The sequence below is a fragment of the Anabas testudineus genome, chromosome 6 (genome assembly GCF_900324465.2).
Source record: "Anabas testudineus chromosome 6, fAnaTes1.2, whole genome shotgun sequence".
Classification (NCBI taxonomy): Eukaryota; Metazoa; Chordata; class Actinopteri; order Anabantiformes; family Anabantidae; genus Anabas; species Anabas testudineus.
In genome coordinates, this window is record NC_046615.1 from 2,865,943 (window position 1) to 2,879,298 (window position 13,356).

The 13,356-nt window shown below is 40.2% G+C and overlaps 1 protein-coding gene across 1 annotated transcript; it reads right to left on the bottom strand.

Moving 5' to 3' along the window:
* Positions 1 to 295: 295 nt before the first annotated feature.
* Positions 296 to 11,552, bottom strand: slc12a3 (solute carrier family 12 member 3). The gene is made up of 26 exons (XM_026366268.2): positions 11,134 to 11,552; positions 10,805 to 10,939; positions 9,656 to 9,731; positions 9,465 to 9,560; positions 9,215 to 9,354; positions 8,982 to 9,092; positions 7,767 to 7,878; positions 7,513 to 7,643; positions 7,315 to 7,399; positions 6,859 to 7,019; positions 6,341 to 6,448; positions 6,113 to 6,236; positions 5,438 to 5,539; positions 5,179 to 5,334; positions 4,990 to 5,089; positions 4,655 to 4,766; positions 4,302 to 4,439; positions 3,920 to 4,026; positions 3,682 to 3,764; positions 3,466 to 3,540; positions 3,248 to 3,346; positions 3,038 to 3,149; positions 2,380 to 2,466; positions 2,132 to 2,270; positions 1,907 to 1,974; positions 296 to 1,399 (listed from the first exon to the last, which is right to left on the bottom strand). The coding sequence occupies exons 1-26, from the start codon at positions 11,413 to 11,415 to the stop codon at positions 1,258 to 1,260; spliced, it is 3,081 nt and encodes a 1,026-aa protein (XP_026222053.1). The 5' UTR covers positions 11,416 to 11,552; the 3' UTR covers positions 296 to 1,257.
* Between the last annotated feature and the right edge of the window lie 1,804 nt (positions 11,553 to 13,356).

A 13,356-nucleotide genomic window follows, 5' to 3' on the forward strand; every position in this document is an offset into this window, starting at 1 on the left:
AGATTATTATTATGTCAGATTGTCCACCCTGCTAGGGCAACTTCACAGGGTGGACACTAACAGGGATCAGCCATTACACTGTACAATAAGAGCAGTTTAGTAACATGATTATTATGGTTTTTAATATGATCTTTTAAAAAGTATGAACTCCCACTCACATTTTTCATAGTCCTCCTTACAGAGTAAACATGGATGTTTTGGTTAAATATTTGTGTTTTATATGTTCCTAAAATGCATTTTAGGGAAATAAATATACTGATATTTCTCAGGAACACAAAAAGCACCAAACCAAGAATAACCGTACTACTTTATTTCTGCGTACATGTCAAAAACAGGCAAACTTTATAATATTATTATACACTGTGGCATGTCACAGCCGACAAATGAAGGTGATTCAAGTAGAGATTGATTCACAACAATATTTGACTAGTATGGCAAACTTGATTGTCCCTTCAAGAGAGAGAGGTCAGAGGTCAAGGTAGGTGGTGTAGAAAAACACATGTGGTGCTGATAAGCCTGGTCTCAAGGACGCTTTAGCAGGCCAGGTGCTGCTGTCCTCAGACATGCACAGAAAGACGCAGCAAACAGAATCAACTCATCAGTTAACAACTCTACAAACACTTAAATACATATAAATATTTAAAACAAATGTCTACCATGTTCACAATTCAATATGCTTAAAATCATACAGCTCAGTGATTAAAGGTAGAGCCGAGGCAGCTGAAGTGGGTCTGCCTCTGCTATTTATGGTTAAATATGCAGCACACACACACACACACACACACACACACACACACACACACACACGGTTACACATGGCCACACATTATTTTGCATCTATCTTTCTAGTGTTCCTACAAACCATTATTAATAAAACATTATTTTAAATATATTAATAATAGAAACAAAAACAAAAACAAACAACAACCAGTGTTTATGGTCACATAATTGGATGATGTCAGAATGATCTTTTTGTTAACTGTCTTTAATGGCTTAAGTTTGAAATATATATATAAAAAAGTATCTGAATATATTTTTTAAATATAAATTTTTAAATATATATATATTTTCTGATTAACTTTGTTTTTCTGATTTTGAATTAGAGGACAACTGGAATCACACATTAGTTACAGGATAAGGCGATCGTCTGCAGTCATCGAGGCATTATTATGTGCATTATGTATTATGTAAATCAAGATATGCATGTCCAGATAATAGCTTGCTTCATTATATTTGCAATAGAGTTATGGAGACGTGTCACTGGCAGTAAAAGGTGAGGACGTTTTCCTGGTTTCCTCTGACCAGTAGGACTGGAGGTCTCAGATCACGTGACAAGAAGTCCAGCCACGCCAGGTACAGCATACTGGGACATACTCCTCTCCTCCCGACAGGCATGGTGCTGTCAGCAGACACATTACAGAGTGAGAGCAAAGGAGATTTAATGAGGTGACTGTTTGAATACAAATACAAACAATGAGTTAAAAAGTTTTAGAGGTGAAGTGACAGTAAAGCAGGGGTTATTGCAGAGGGTGGCCAGACTTTAGTCAGGGGTGGCCTTGGCCCCCCTGGCCACCCTCTACATAAAACCACACAGAATCCTTAGGCAACGGTTGTAGCAGCTCATTAGTTGTATTTGAATGTATTCATGAATGATAAAGATTACAATTTAAAAATTTGATTCATGCCAACATAATTGGAAAATGGCAAAAACAGGACTTCTTAGGATGGTGGAAGGTTGTGAAAAAAAAAGTCACAGCCAAGCCCAGAGTCAAGAGCTGTTTGCACAGAGTGGTGCGGTGTGGTTGGCATGCAGTGTAATTACAAGACTACTCCTTTTACATTGCTTTGTCTGCCTTCTGGGAAAGTAGCACCCCTATGACCTAAAAAGAAGAATTGCTGTACTCACATAACAATTAGAGCAGCTTCTCTGGAGTAGTCCTGCAGAACTTCATTTAGACGGATCTGGCGGAGAGACTGAATTCCAAAGAGAAGTTTACAATTTTAATGGAGGACAATAGAAGATCTATACGAGTGCATCCCAGTTACCTGGCTGGTGCAATTAAGGCATGTGAGATGAGCCCTAGTTAGCTGTGTGCAAATAATTTCACATGAGTGTGTGACTGTGTCAGACCTTGGCCTTGTTCTTCTCTAAGTCCTGCTCAGTGATCATCCAGGGCTCCTCCTGCTGTCTTGACGGCCCAGAATCAGCATCCTGCTTAGGGATTGTGTCTTGTCTGAACCGACCAACCATGCTGTCAAACTGATGAACGCTGATGGGAAAGACATGAAAGCTTGATTTAAAATGCTAAGAGAACATAATATACATGTGAGGGAATTTGGGGTTGCTTCATTCTCATATATAAGCTTTGTAAGCCTTACTTCATGGGCTGGGGATTCTGGTAGATGTCAGGAAGCACTTCAACGTCATGGAAACCCAGACGAAACTTCTTGATTAGTGCCAGTACCCTGGAAAAAAAGGCATATGGCCAATGTAAGAAATAGTCTTTCACAGCACTTTGATTGGTCATCAGATGAAATACAACAATAATTAACAACTTCAGTTTGGTAGTACTAGGCCCAGCTGTTTATGCTGGTTCACTGACAGGGTTTCCTTGGAAACTTAAAGCAGCTTTATATATTATGTTTACAGTAAAGCTTTATGGCCTCATCTTTATTGCAGAGGTTTCAAAGTCTGCAATTTTAATGTTTGGTTCACTCTCACAGATTTTCCCAAAATTATTTCAAGACACAGCAGCTGTTTCCAGCAAAAAGATGTTAGCTATAAATTATTAATTCTTTAAGGTGTTAAAAAGTCAAATGTGTTCAAAGATTGTGTCTGCTGCCCCCAAGTGGTGAGAGATTGTAATTACATGTTTAAATTATTTTGGAACTCGCATTACCAAATATTTGTTATTTGTACGGAAATGCAAGGCAGAAAAGAAAAGCATTTCCTTTTCATATGTTTTTTCTATTTTGTTTCCAAATTTCCATTTCAATGCCTTTTTGGCAAAAGTGTAGAAAAAAAATCCACTCTTACTCTTCTTTCTGCTGCTCCTTCTTGTCTGCTTCTCCTCCCACAAACACCCGTACCTTACACCTGCCCCAGCGCTTCCTGCGAGTCAGGAGATAGGGCAGCAGCAGGGTCAGACCTGGTGAAGCACAGGAGCAGAGCGATGAGAAAACGTCTGGTTACATGCTTGAGAGAAGAAAAGAAGGAGGTGAAAGATGGATGGGGATGTAGTCTGACCTCCGTCATCCGACAGCCAGTATACATCGATGGTCTTCTTTCCCTGTTTGGTCTGAAACACTGTATTTGGTTGAGGCTCTGGATCAATGGAGACAGAAGCTGAAAACACAGAACACATCAAATTGTTGGACTTGAGTTTGAAGGTTCAAATTAACATTATTGGTGCAATGCAGGGTTAGTCCATATTCCATGATATTTAAAATAAATGTTATACGTACATGAAATGCTTGTTTGAATGCAAGAAGAGGAAGTGTTGTTTATATTCTCTGGTCCTTCATCAAAGACTGGATTGACTGAAACAGAAACAGAAAACTTAGCTGTTTACAGTGATCTACTCAGAGTGGAGTGAATTAGAGTTGGAGTTGAAACTGTATTTCCCAGCATGCCTTTTTTTTATCTCAGTGTGCTCTGCTGATTCAAACTAAACCACTCACCGTGTGACTGAGACGGACGAGTGACATCCAGTCCCTCCCTCACTCTCAGCACGCATACGCCATACTGCAGGTCGAAGGCATCACTGAAATACACAGACACTAGTACTTTTATTGCCAAAATGTGAGTGTAAGTGCCTGTATTAACAGTTTAAAAGTATAAAGGCACTGAATAATATTCATTATTGAAGTATTTGTTAATATAGTATAAGGTGAAAGTATTAATTCCCACTGTACTCACTGGAGCATTCCAATGTAGTTGTGTGCAGCCTGAGGGGTGTCACTGCGCCAGTCTTTCTTGAAACCCATCATAAGAACATTTGGTTTGATTCGACCCAAACCCGCCCCCTGGTGGACAGACAACAACAGGAGAAGAAATAAAAGAAGTCAGAACTGCTTCACGTCTCTCCCTTTGTGGTGTCTGGCTGTACCAAACTTCACAATGCTGCACTGAATGTAGCAATCACAGAGCTGGTTGTTATCTCTGGCTTTAACAACCCAACTATGACCTTTCAACCAATGTTGCCTGAACTTCAGGCAAGTAGGAGAGTATTTCAGATAGGATGATAAAGTTATCAGTTCTTTCCGAGGTTCAGCCTTCAGCTGACTGAGAAAGGTCTCACCTGTAGCAGCATGTTAACTCCTGATCGTACATCCGATGCCACCACTCCTCTATAAAATGACTTGATCTTCCGCTTGTTCAACCAGGCAACATGACTGTCACTGGTCGCCTTCTGCACTGCTGTCAGCGAGGGACTATCCTAAAAGAATAGAGGGTCAAAGAAGAAATGACTTCACTGTTACACTAAGAAATTGAGATTATTATGTTGCGTTCAATTTGTCAGCATGAGATTGAATTTGGAATTTGTTTAAGCTGCATAGCTCTGCTAACAAATGACAGCATGTATATTTAATATTCTACATGGTACAAATAAAACATTATATAACAACTGTGATAAAGCTGAGTTGTACTCACAGTGACCACATTGGCACACAACATGAGACTGAGACCTTTGGTGAAGCAGTTGATGAGATCCACTAGAGCTGGACGACTGCTGGGAGGACCGGTTAACACCAAACACTGTGGCCTGATAGAAGAGCACAGTCAGGGGAAATGCTGAGTTTTGTTTATGATAAGCTACCTATATTGAACCTCCACAGGAGAAGACCCACTCTGTATCAAAAAATAAGGAGAAGAAAACATCCTGGATTTCTGCTCGAATCTGTCTCTTTATCATTTTCATACATTTTATCATATTCCTTTATGATCACTGGAAAAGCCAACTTGCAAACACAAGCAGCCTCACTGACCTGTAGTTCTTCACGTGGTCCTCCACGGTGTTGAGGCCCACACACTGGTTCAGAGCCATGTTATAGGAGCTGGCCTGCACCGATGAGCCCCAGTTCACAGCTACACACAGAGCAGAGCAGCAGAGTTACGGGGCTAGAAGGGGAGGTGGACGGCTGATTATGGTAGTTTGGTGTGTGCGTGGAGTTTACCAGGCCTCTTGTAGAGCGTGTATCCCAAAAGGAAGAAGACAACTCCGAAGGCAATGAGTGCTGCCCACCAAGTCAGCAGGAACATGATCACCACACAGCACACAGCACCCAACAATGACAGCCACTTACTGTAGAACCTGAAGGAGGGACGCCAACCTGTAAGACACACATAATGTAAATGTTGCTAAACAACACACACACCATGTATTCACATCCTTGTCCATTGATCCGTCCACGCATACGTCATTGAGCTTCCCACCTGGTGAGTTGGTGATGGAGGCGTGGAAGCAGCTGAAGTTGATGAGAGAGTAGGAGCATAAGAAGAAGTTGGAGATGATGGGAGCGATGGTGTTGAGTTCCGCTGGTGGACAACAAGACAAAAGACAGAAAATTTGTTTTTGAAATTGTAATTTCAAAAAAATATTTTTATGAAGTCAGAAAACAATGATTTTCAACACTATTAATAGGCGGTATTGTGTTTTTGCAGTAGAATATTAAATATTTATATGTTGTGATTCCACCTCTATGGAATTACAATATGTGGTTAGGGTTAGGGGTTAATGTTTATAGCAGTGTATTACCCTGCACTGCGATTTAGCATAGACATAACGTAGTGCTACCAATGTTTTGTAAAAATAAGAATATTGTGATGCAGTCACATAAAAGTAAAAGTGTATTTATCACAACGGTTAGCAATAAGTAATGGTCCATAAAAAATGTGTCCCCCGTCGCTCTGACCCTGAAGTCATGTTCAGCATTAAGTCAAATTGAGGTTGCTGTTATTTATTTTCTTAATATTTTTGTTTGGCCTTATGGTAAATAGATCTACCAGCGGAACGGTTCTTATTCCCTTTTGCACTTTGTACTACTGAAAGTTTCAAAGGGAAATTCCTCTTGGCCATCTATTGGTCAGTGATCCTGTCCTAAGCCTCACCAATGAGAATGAAGCAGGCAGCAATGATGTATGTCAGCAGATAGCCTCTGAGTGGTTCATCGTTCTTGCCATAACCTTTACCAAAGAAGCCGATGAGAGGGTAGAGTTTGTCCTTACACAGACACTATCAGGAAAGAAAAAAAGGCATGAAAGAGACTGTGATACATGTAGAGAACTAACAGAGTAAATAAGAATAGTGTGTGTGTGTGGGTGTGTGTGTGTGTGTACCTGGAAAACTTTGGGGGCTGACACCAGGCAGGCCAAAGCAGAGGACAGAGTTGCTCCAAATATACCAGCAGTGATGAGAGGGGCAAAGGCAGACACCATGCTCATTGACTACAGACAGAGATGTGCGGTTTACTCATGGAGCTCATGTCTTACAGCACAGGAGAAACAAGGTGACCTACAGTTAGATCATTTATGCTAAATGATATTATACATCATTTCTTGTTGGAAATTGCTTCTGGCAATGAATAGAACCATGACCACTTTGTGAAGTAACAGCAGGCTGAAGCACTCTCATACTTTAGTGCCCTCATGTGGCAACAGTTGCAAACTGTGAGGGGTTTAAAGGCTCAAAGACTACATTACCCACAAATCATTTGAAGTCATGGACTTAAAATTAGACTGATTCTTAACAATTAAACAAAAACAGTGTGTGGTGAAACTTCCTACTGAGTAACAGACAGTGGAATAAAGGCGCATTTCACTCATTTTCACTCTTGAGCACATGTGCTTGTATTGACCTGATAGTAGTTAATGATGCCGTAGGGACATGTGCCATTCTTGACACACTCGCTGAAGTCCCATCCATACTGACAAGCTGTACCAACACAATTCTCCATGGATGAGGCAGAAGACAGGGTGTCATTTATATTACCAGATGCATCCCGTACCACACAGGACCCTGGGAGGAAACAAATCCAAAAACAAACTTTTTATATGAACAACCTGAATAAAGAACCAGCCTTATCCTGTAACATCGGGCATAGGGCTAAACCTCTGCTGTTATTTTGCACCTCTCTGCTTACCCTGGGACCTTTGATTCAATTTGCTGTTTTGTTGGGTGAGAATTTTTCTTTTGTGAATAATGTTGTACACTGAACTAGTCATATACAGTTTATTATCAACAGGGTGATTTGACAACTCACTTTTTGGGTAAAAGGCAGTCTAAATATAGATTTGGCATGGGCATACTGTACCAATGGTAGCAGAGATGATAAGGTAGGATATGGTGGTCCAGAATATAGCCATCAGTGTTCCTCGGGGTATGGCCACTGTTGGATTCTGGGAAGGAGAGGAAGCAGATGTTTGAGGGAAACAGGCAAAATAACACATGGTATTTTCTAAATAAAGATTTTCCCTGTACAACAGAAGCAAAATGTACAACAGTACAGTACCTTTAGATCTCCAGAGATGTTAGCTCCTGCAAGGATACCTGTGGCCGAGGGGAAGAAAATGGAGAACATGCCAAAGAAGCTGCCTTCTTTCCCTCGCCAGCCAGGCACAAAGTTAGTGGCAAAGATAGACGCTGTTGAACATGAAAGAGTCAGTTTACTGCAGAGCTCGCTCATCTTACAGAAGCTTTTATGTGCTGCCGAAAATGTACCAGAGTTGTCTAACATCTCATGAGTGTGTGATACTGAAGAGTCACCTTTGTAGCTAAAAAAACCCTTGGATTGTTTCTCTGGTGTTGAAGGGATGATTGTCCCAACGATGTAACTGGCAAATGACACCATGATGACCAGGAAGAACAGAATCTGTGCCTGTGCAAAGCAGAAGATACAGTATGTACAAATGAGCAAGACCACATTAGTTCCTGGAACAAAACACAGAGGTGCCCTGTAGTTTCCCAATCAGCAAGTCTAGGGAGTGTTTTTTCAGTTCAGCACCTCACTAATGGTATTGGCAGTGTAATTTCAATGGCTATGTGGCAGCGTCTGTCACAATATGAGTGTGTATCACTCTGTCCGCCATTATAAAAAACCCTTCATCATGCAGTCACGTTAGGGATTTTGTATCTGAATTTGTGTCTCACTCAAAGCTTCGAGCAGCATCTGTGGGGGACTGTTTGGGTCATATTGTGTCTTTATTAGCTCAGTTTATATTTTCTGTATCAACAATGGTATCCTTGATATGGTAAATGGTCCGCACTTATATAGCACTTTTCTACCTAGTTGGTACTCAAAGCGCTTTACACTGCTTCTCATTCACCCATTCACCCATTCACACACACAAGCACACACTCTACCTATTGAGCCACAGCCACCCCCTTTCGATCTGTCAGAGAGCAACTGATAAGCATTACTTCGCCTTTAGTGACCCCTAGGGGTGATCTCAGTGGCCTGCCCACCTCACCATAACACCTTCACCTAACTGCCTGCGCAACTGATCCCTGTTTAAATGTTACTGAGCTGCAATAGTACATGAACATAAGGCACAATAGTGCTTCAGAGGGTAGGTACCCCTACTGAATCAGACCCAAAAAGTTCAAGTCTGGTCCAGATAAAATATTTTAAACATGTTCAGATTCACATATAGGACAATTAAAGCAAAAATAATGAGGTGGCTATGCTGCTTCTGCAAGAAAGACACAGCACTTGACTCAGGTGAGGACATGACATACTTTTGTCAGGTTCTGGCTAAGTTTGGCTACACTTAGGATTGGCCTGACCTTTCTGTCCAAACTCCCACCTGTTCCATACTGTGTAGTGTGGATGCTACCTTGTGGCTGGGCATTGAGAGCAAAGATCTGTCTCAGAGTGCTGAGGTGGGGTTAACCAACAGCCAATCCTATTAGGGCTAATCAAAATTAAAATTACAAAAAGGTCACAGTTTAACATGACTCCATGTATTTGGTCGAGCTAACCTTGGATTCCCATGCCATGCCAGCCATTGAGATACCTAGTAGGCAGGTGACGGTGATGACGCCAATGATGCGGATGTCATTGGTGCGATCCACCATGACAGCTTCATTTTCCTGAGGAGAGTCCAGAGAATTGTCAGGAGGGTTTAAAGACAATAAAAGCTATGTGGGGTAACAATCTATGATATCACTATATACAGTGGCTCAGACTCATGAACACATATCCTTCTACTCACACGCATGAGGTCTACAACAGTCTCAGCAAAGCCCACAGTGTGCATGGCCACAGCTACAGCATTGGCAAAGGCAAATATCAGACCGATGGATCCACCCAGCTCTGGACCCAAACTACGACTGATCAGGAAGTAGGTCCCACCTGAAAACATAACACGCAGTGAGCACTGTAGTATACCACATGTATAAAAAACTTTGATATAACAATATTAATTATTGGATTGTGTACAAATATCGCACATAGACACAGACCTCCTTTGACTTTGCCGTTAGTAGCAATGGCTGAAGTAGAGAGACCAGTGATCCCAGTTATACAAGAGGACAGCAGGATGATCACCCAGGTCAGACCTGATATATAGACAAACAGAAAGATGAAATATGACTGTGATGAGATGCAGGACACTACAGAATAAACTTACCTAATCTTTTTTTGTTAGACATACCTATACCAGCTTGAGCAGTAATCCAAGGCAACCTCAGGTACAAGATCACCCCCCAGATATTCAACATGCAACGAATCTACAAAGGAGATAGTTACGATTGGCCATTACATCAGTCAGCACCTGAAGTATAGTACATCATCTTATCATCACTCTCTAACTACTGTCAAATATATGTCAAACTCATACTTCAATCATACTGAATTGTTATTAGTTAATATTCTGAACACGTAGAGGGTTAAGACAGACTTGCAACTGCTACCGCGACACACTAGAATAGTTTCACTTTAACTAGTGTACTTAGAATTGGAATCATAATTAACCAATAATTTGACATGGCCTTGCCATAAAGTATCTATTGTTTCTGCAGGCGGACAGCTTTCCCATAAACCAATGCAATGATGCAACAAATACTAAGAAATATACCTGTAGTTATCCTATTACGGTCTCAATGGAATGCATTTTATTGCTGTTTCTTTACCTTCCTGACATCCTTTAGTGTTTTTACACATAGCGAACCACTGGTTAATAAAGACAACGAGGGTAAGGGGGCAAGGGGGCAAGGGGGCAAGAAACACCCACAGATTTAAGTTTCCATGAGCTGTAAAGTGCAGAGTGTGCTGTATCTTGTGGAATTTGTGCCACAAATACTATGTACTTATGGCCGTGTAAATCCTGAAGATATGAACCTGAAATAATGTTTTTGTACAATAACCAGTTAGTAGGGGATCTACTTGTAGTCTACAAAAAAGCCTTTTCCTCACATCGCAAAGTAAAACAAAGATGTTGGAGATGTGGAATTTCTTCTGTATCCTTAAATGTTATATCGTATGTTATATCAATAGGTGCTTCTAACGTTTTGGACACTCTATTTACTAAAATGAAATTGTATTTACTAAAAATCATTAGAAACCCCTAATAATGAAATGAATAAAAAAAAAAAACATAATGTACTTTAGTAAGGCTAAATACAACCAATAGTCAATAGTCAATAATGTTAAATGTCTTATGTCAATCTCTATTTAAAAAAATCACAACATATTCTATTTTTCTATTGTGGATCTTTAAATTGCATTTTCTCATAGGCTATCAGTGCTGCTGCTGTTAAAGCTTTATACATGCTGACACCCACAGTGGCTTAACCCGACGTACCATGACTCCCTGCACCCAACCAAAGCGAGTAGGCTCAGTTGGCGGCTCCTTATCTTCATCTTCATCTTCCTCAGAGCTGTCTCCTCCGACTTGTCCAGCTGTTGTCTCCTCATACATGGGAGGTTTGGAGTCATCCTAGTCAAGTCAAGTTACAAAATTTAATTTATTTATCTAAAGCAAACTTTGTAACAACAATAAAGAGTAATTCACAAGTGTTTTAACACAAAACTAGGTCAGTGTAAAATTCTAATTCATTCATTCATAAGCTTGTTTCACACTTTTGTTTTTAATGCACTCATAAATGGTGCTAAAAAGCACAGACTCCTTACCTCTGGGTTAGCATGGAGCTGGTACAGAGATGGCCTGAAGCGTCTCCGTCTGCCCCACACCTCTGTGTTGGCGTAGAAGTCATAGTTCGGAGGGGCGTCCAGAGTCTCGTAGCCTGTCAGAGCATCAGATCCACGGGATGCTACACTGTTCCCATCACCATAACACTGATAGTAACGAGACTCATCAAACCCTCCAGGTGTTGCCTTCCCATTGACTGACAGAGGAACCCTGGGTCTATATGCAGCCAGGTGAACACCATCGTTGACTACTGGCAACTCCATTTAAAAGGCAGAATAGCCTTTTCTGTATTTTAAGAAGGCTGTAGGAACAAAGGTAGTCTGTAAAGTAAGGTGACCTGAACAGTTTAGTAACAACTCTTTTCCTTCACAGCTCAGTCAGTCAGTGAGTAAAGGTGATGGAGCCATAGGGCGAATGAGCGAGGCTTTATTGCAAGGGTTGGTTTTATATTTGACCTTAACCAAGCAGGAAGAACCTGAGGCCATGTAAAACGGCTCGTTCAATGAACAGTCAAACAAGACTCATTACAGGAACTATTAAGGCTCACATGAATAATTTCACATTGCAGGGTCAACATAAAAAAAAACTTTTTAGACTATGGTGAGCCAGGAAATACAGCATCATCGACTCATTATGAAATGCTCCTCTGAAGATTAAACTTTATAAAGAAAAGCTCCAATAATGCAGATTTATCAGAAATGAGGTATAATATGTTACATGCTGTATCATGTTAGGTCTGTGTTTTTTTTTTTTGTTTTTTTTTTTTTGTTTTTGTTTTTTAGTTTAGTTTGAGTTGAGTTTGGATCCATGTGCATAAAAGTGCAGTTTGTTTCTGGTTATATAATCACAAATATAATAAATGTTGGGATAAGTCATAAGTAAACAGCATCACTATGAGATAACCTTGACCATGGCAACATAAGAGTGTATTTTAAACAAAGATTTGATTATTCTTTTTGCCGTTGTTCTGTAGTGTTGCCATAATGCAAAAGAAATGTTTGACAAGTCTTTTATTATAACAAGATGCTTTTTACAAGCAAAGAAGATATTTGAAGTAACAGACACTGAGATGTCCTGGAGATCTGCATATTAAGGTTTTACCACGGATCAAACTCTAAGAATCAACAAGTCTCCAAGTTCAGGTTACACATCATCAGGACCAGGAAATCAGATTTTGGTCTTACTTTGTTCTTCGTTGTAACTATGATACATGTTGTTTACAAAGTTACACCACTGAAAGGCATGCTGGGTACAGCTCGCTGGCTTACCGCATAACCTGTTATCAGCTGGAGAGGCTCCGTCACTCCAGTAAAGAAGAGAAAGCAGATGCTGGATAACGACAAACCTGTGTTCAAGGAGCTTGTAGGAGCATATTTATAATAATAATTTTAAGTACTGGTATATCCCTACATAAAGGGAAACAGAAAGTATACTTACATATTTTATTTCAAAAGAAATATACTAATGGTACAAATGAATACACTTAATTAGGAGTCAAGATAGTTTAAGAGGTGCACAAGTTTCTGACACAGCAAGTAACTAATAGTAGGACTGGGGTACAGTGGAATGATGACTACTGAGGGTTTAGTAAAATTCACAGCTGTTCTAGTGAGTGGACCCAGCCACAGCAGTTTAGCCTGTAAGACAACTGTAGATAAGAGGCTGGTTCAAGCTGATAAGTATTTACACACTGCTTGGAATCCAAAGCAGCTTTAAAACGTTAAGAGAAAAATACCTACATGTCCCATTGTGCAACTTAGTACCATTTATTTTACTGTTTTAATGTATTTATTAATAACAAACAACAAAATAATCTTATGTTAATCTCAGTTATTTAATCACAGTTAGTTAAACAGAACTGTGTTGCTGCCTTTTGACCTGATAGGTCTAGAATTGGAAAACACACCAGAAATACACCCCAGAACAGTGCAGTTTACAGTACATCCAAATAAAGCAGGGCCCACTATACTCTGCAGACTGATGTAGGCCAAGTATCTTATTTATTTTAGCAGCACATATAAGATAGGCATTGGCAAATGTCAAAACAGTGTATAGGAGCATAACCACAGGAAATATGGCTGCTGGGGTTGCTGTAGTGTTCATGCCCCTCCACCGTGTTGGCCGACAGGGCTTATTTTGCTGGTTTGTGCATTAACACTTTGCCTGAAAGTCTATAGTCAGTTATTCATTGATTTACTCATCTG

Excerpts from the sequence above, each read along its gene's own strand:
- slc12a3 (XM_026366268.2), bottom strand. The coding sequence starts at position 11,415 with ATGGAGTTGCCAGTAGTCAACGATGGTGTTCACCTGGCTGCATATAGA. Across the intron at positions 4,440-4,654 it reads TGTGTGCCAATGTGGTCACT|GATAGTCCCTCGCTGACAGC; the intron begins GTGAGTACAACT and ends CTATTCTTTTAG. Across the intron at positions 4,027-4,301 it reads GAGTTAACATGCTGCTACAG|GGGGCGGGTTTGGGTCGAAT; the intron begins GTGAGACCTTTC and ends TCTGTCCACCAG.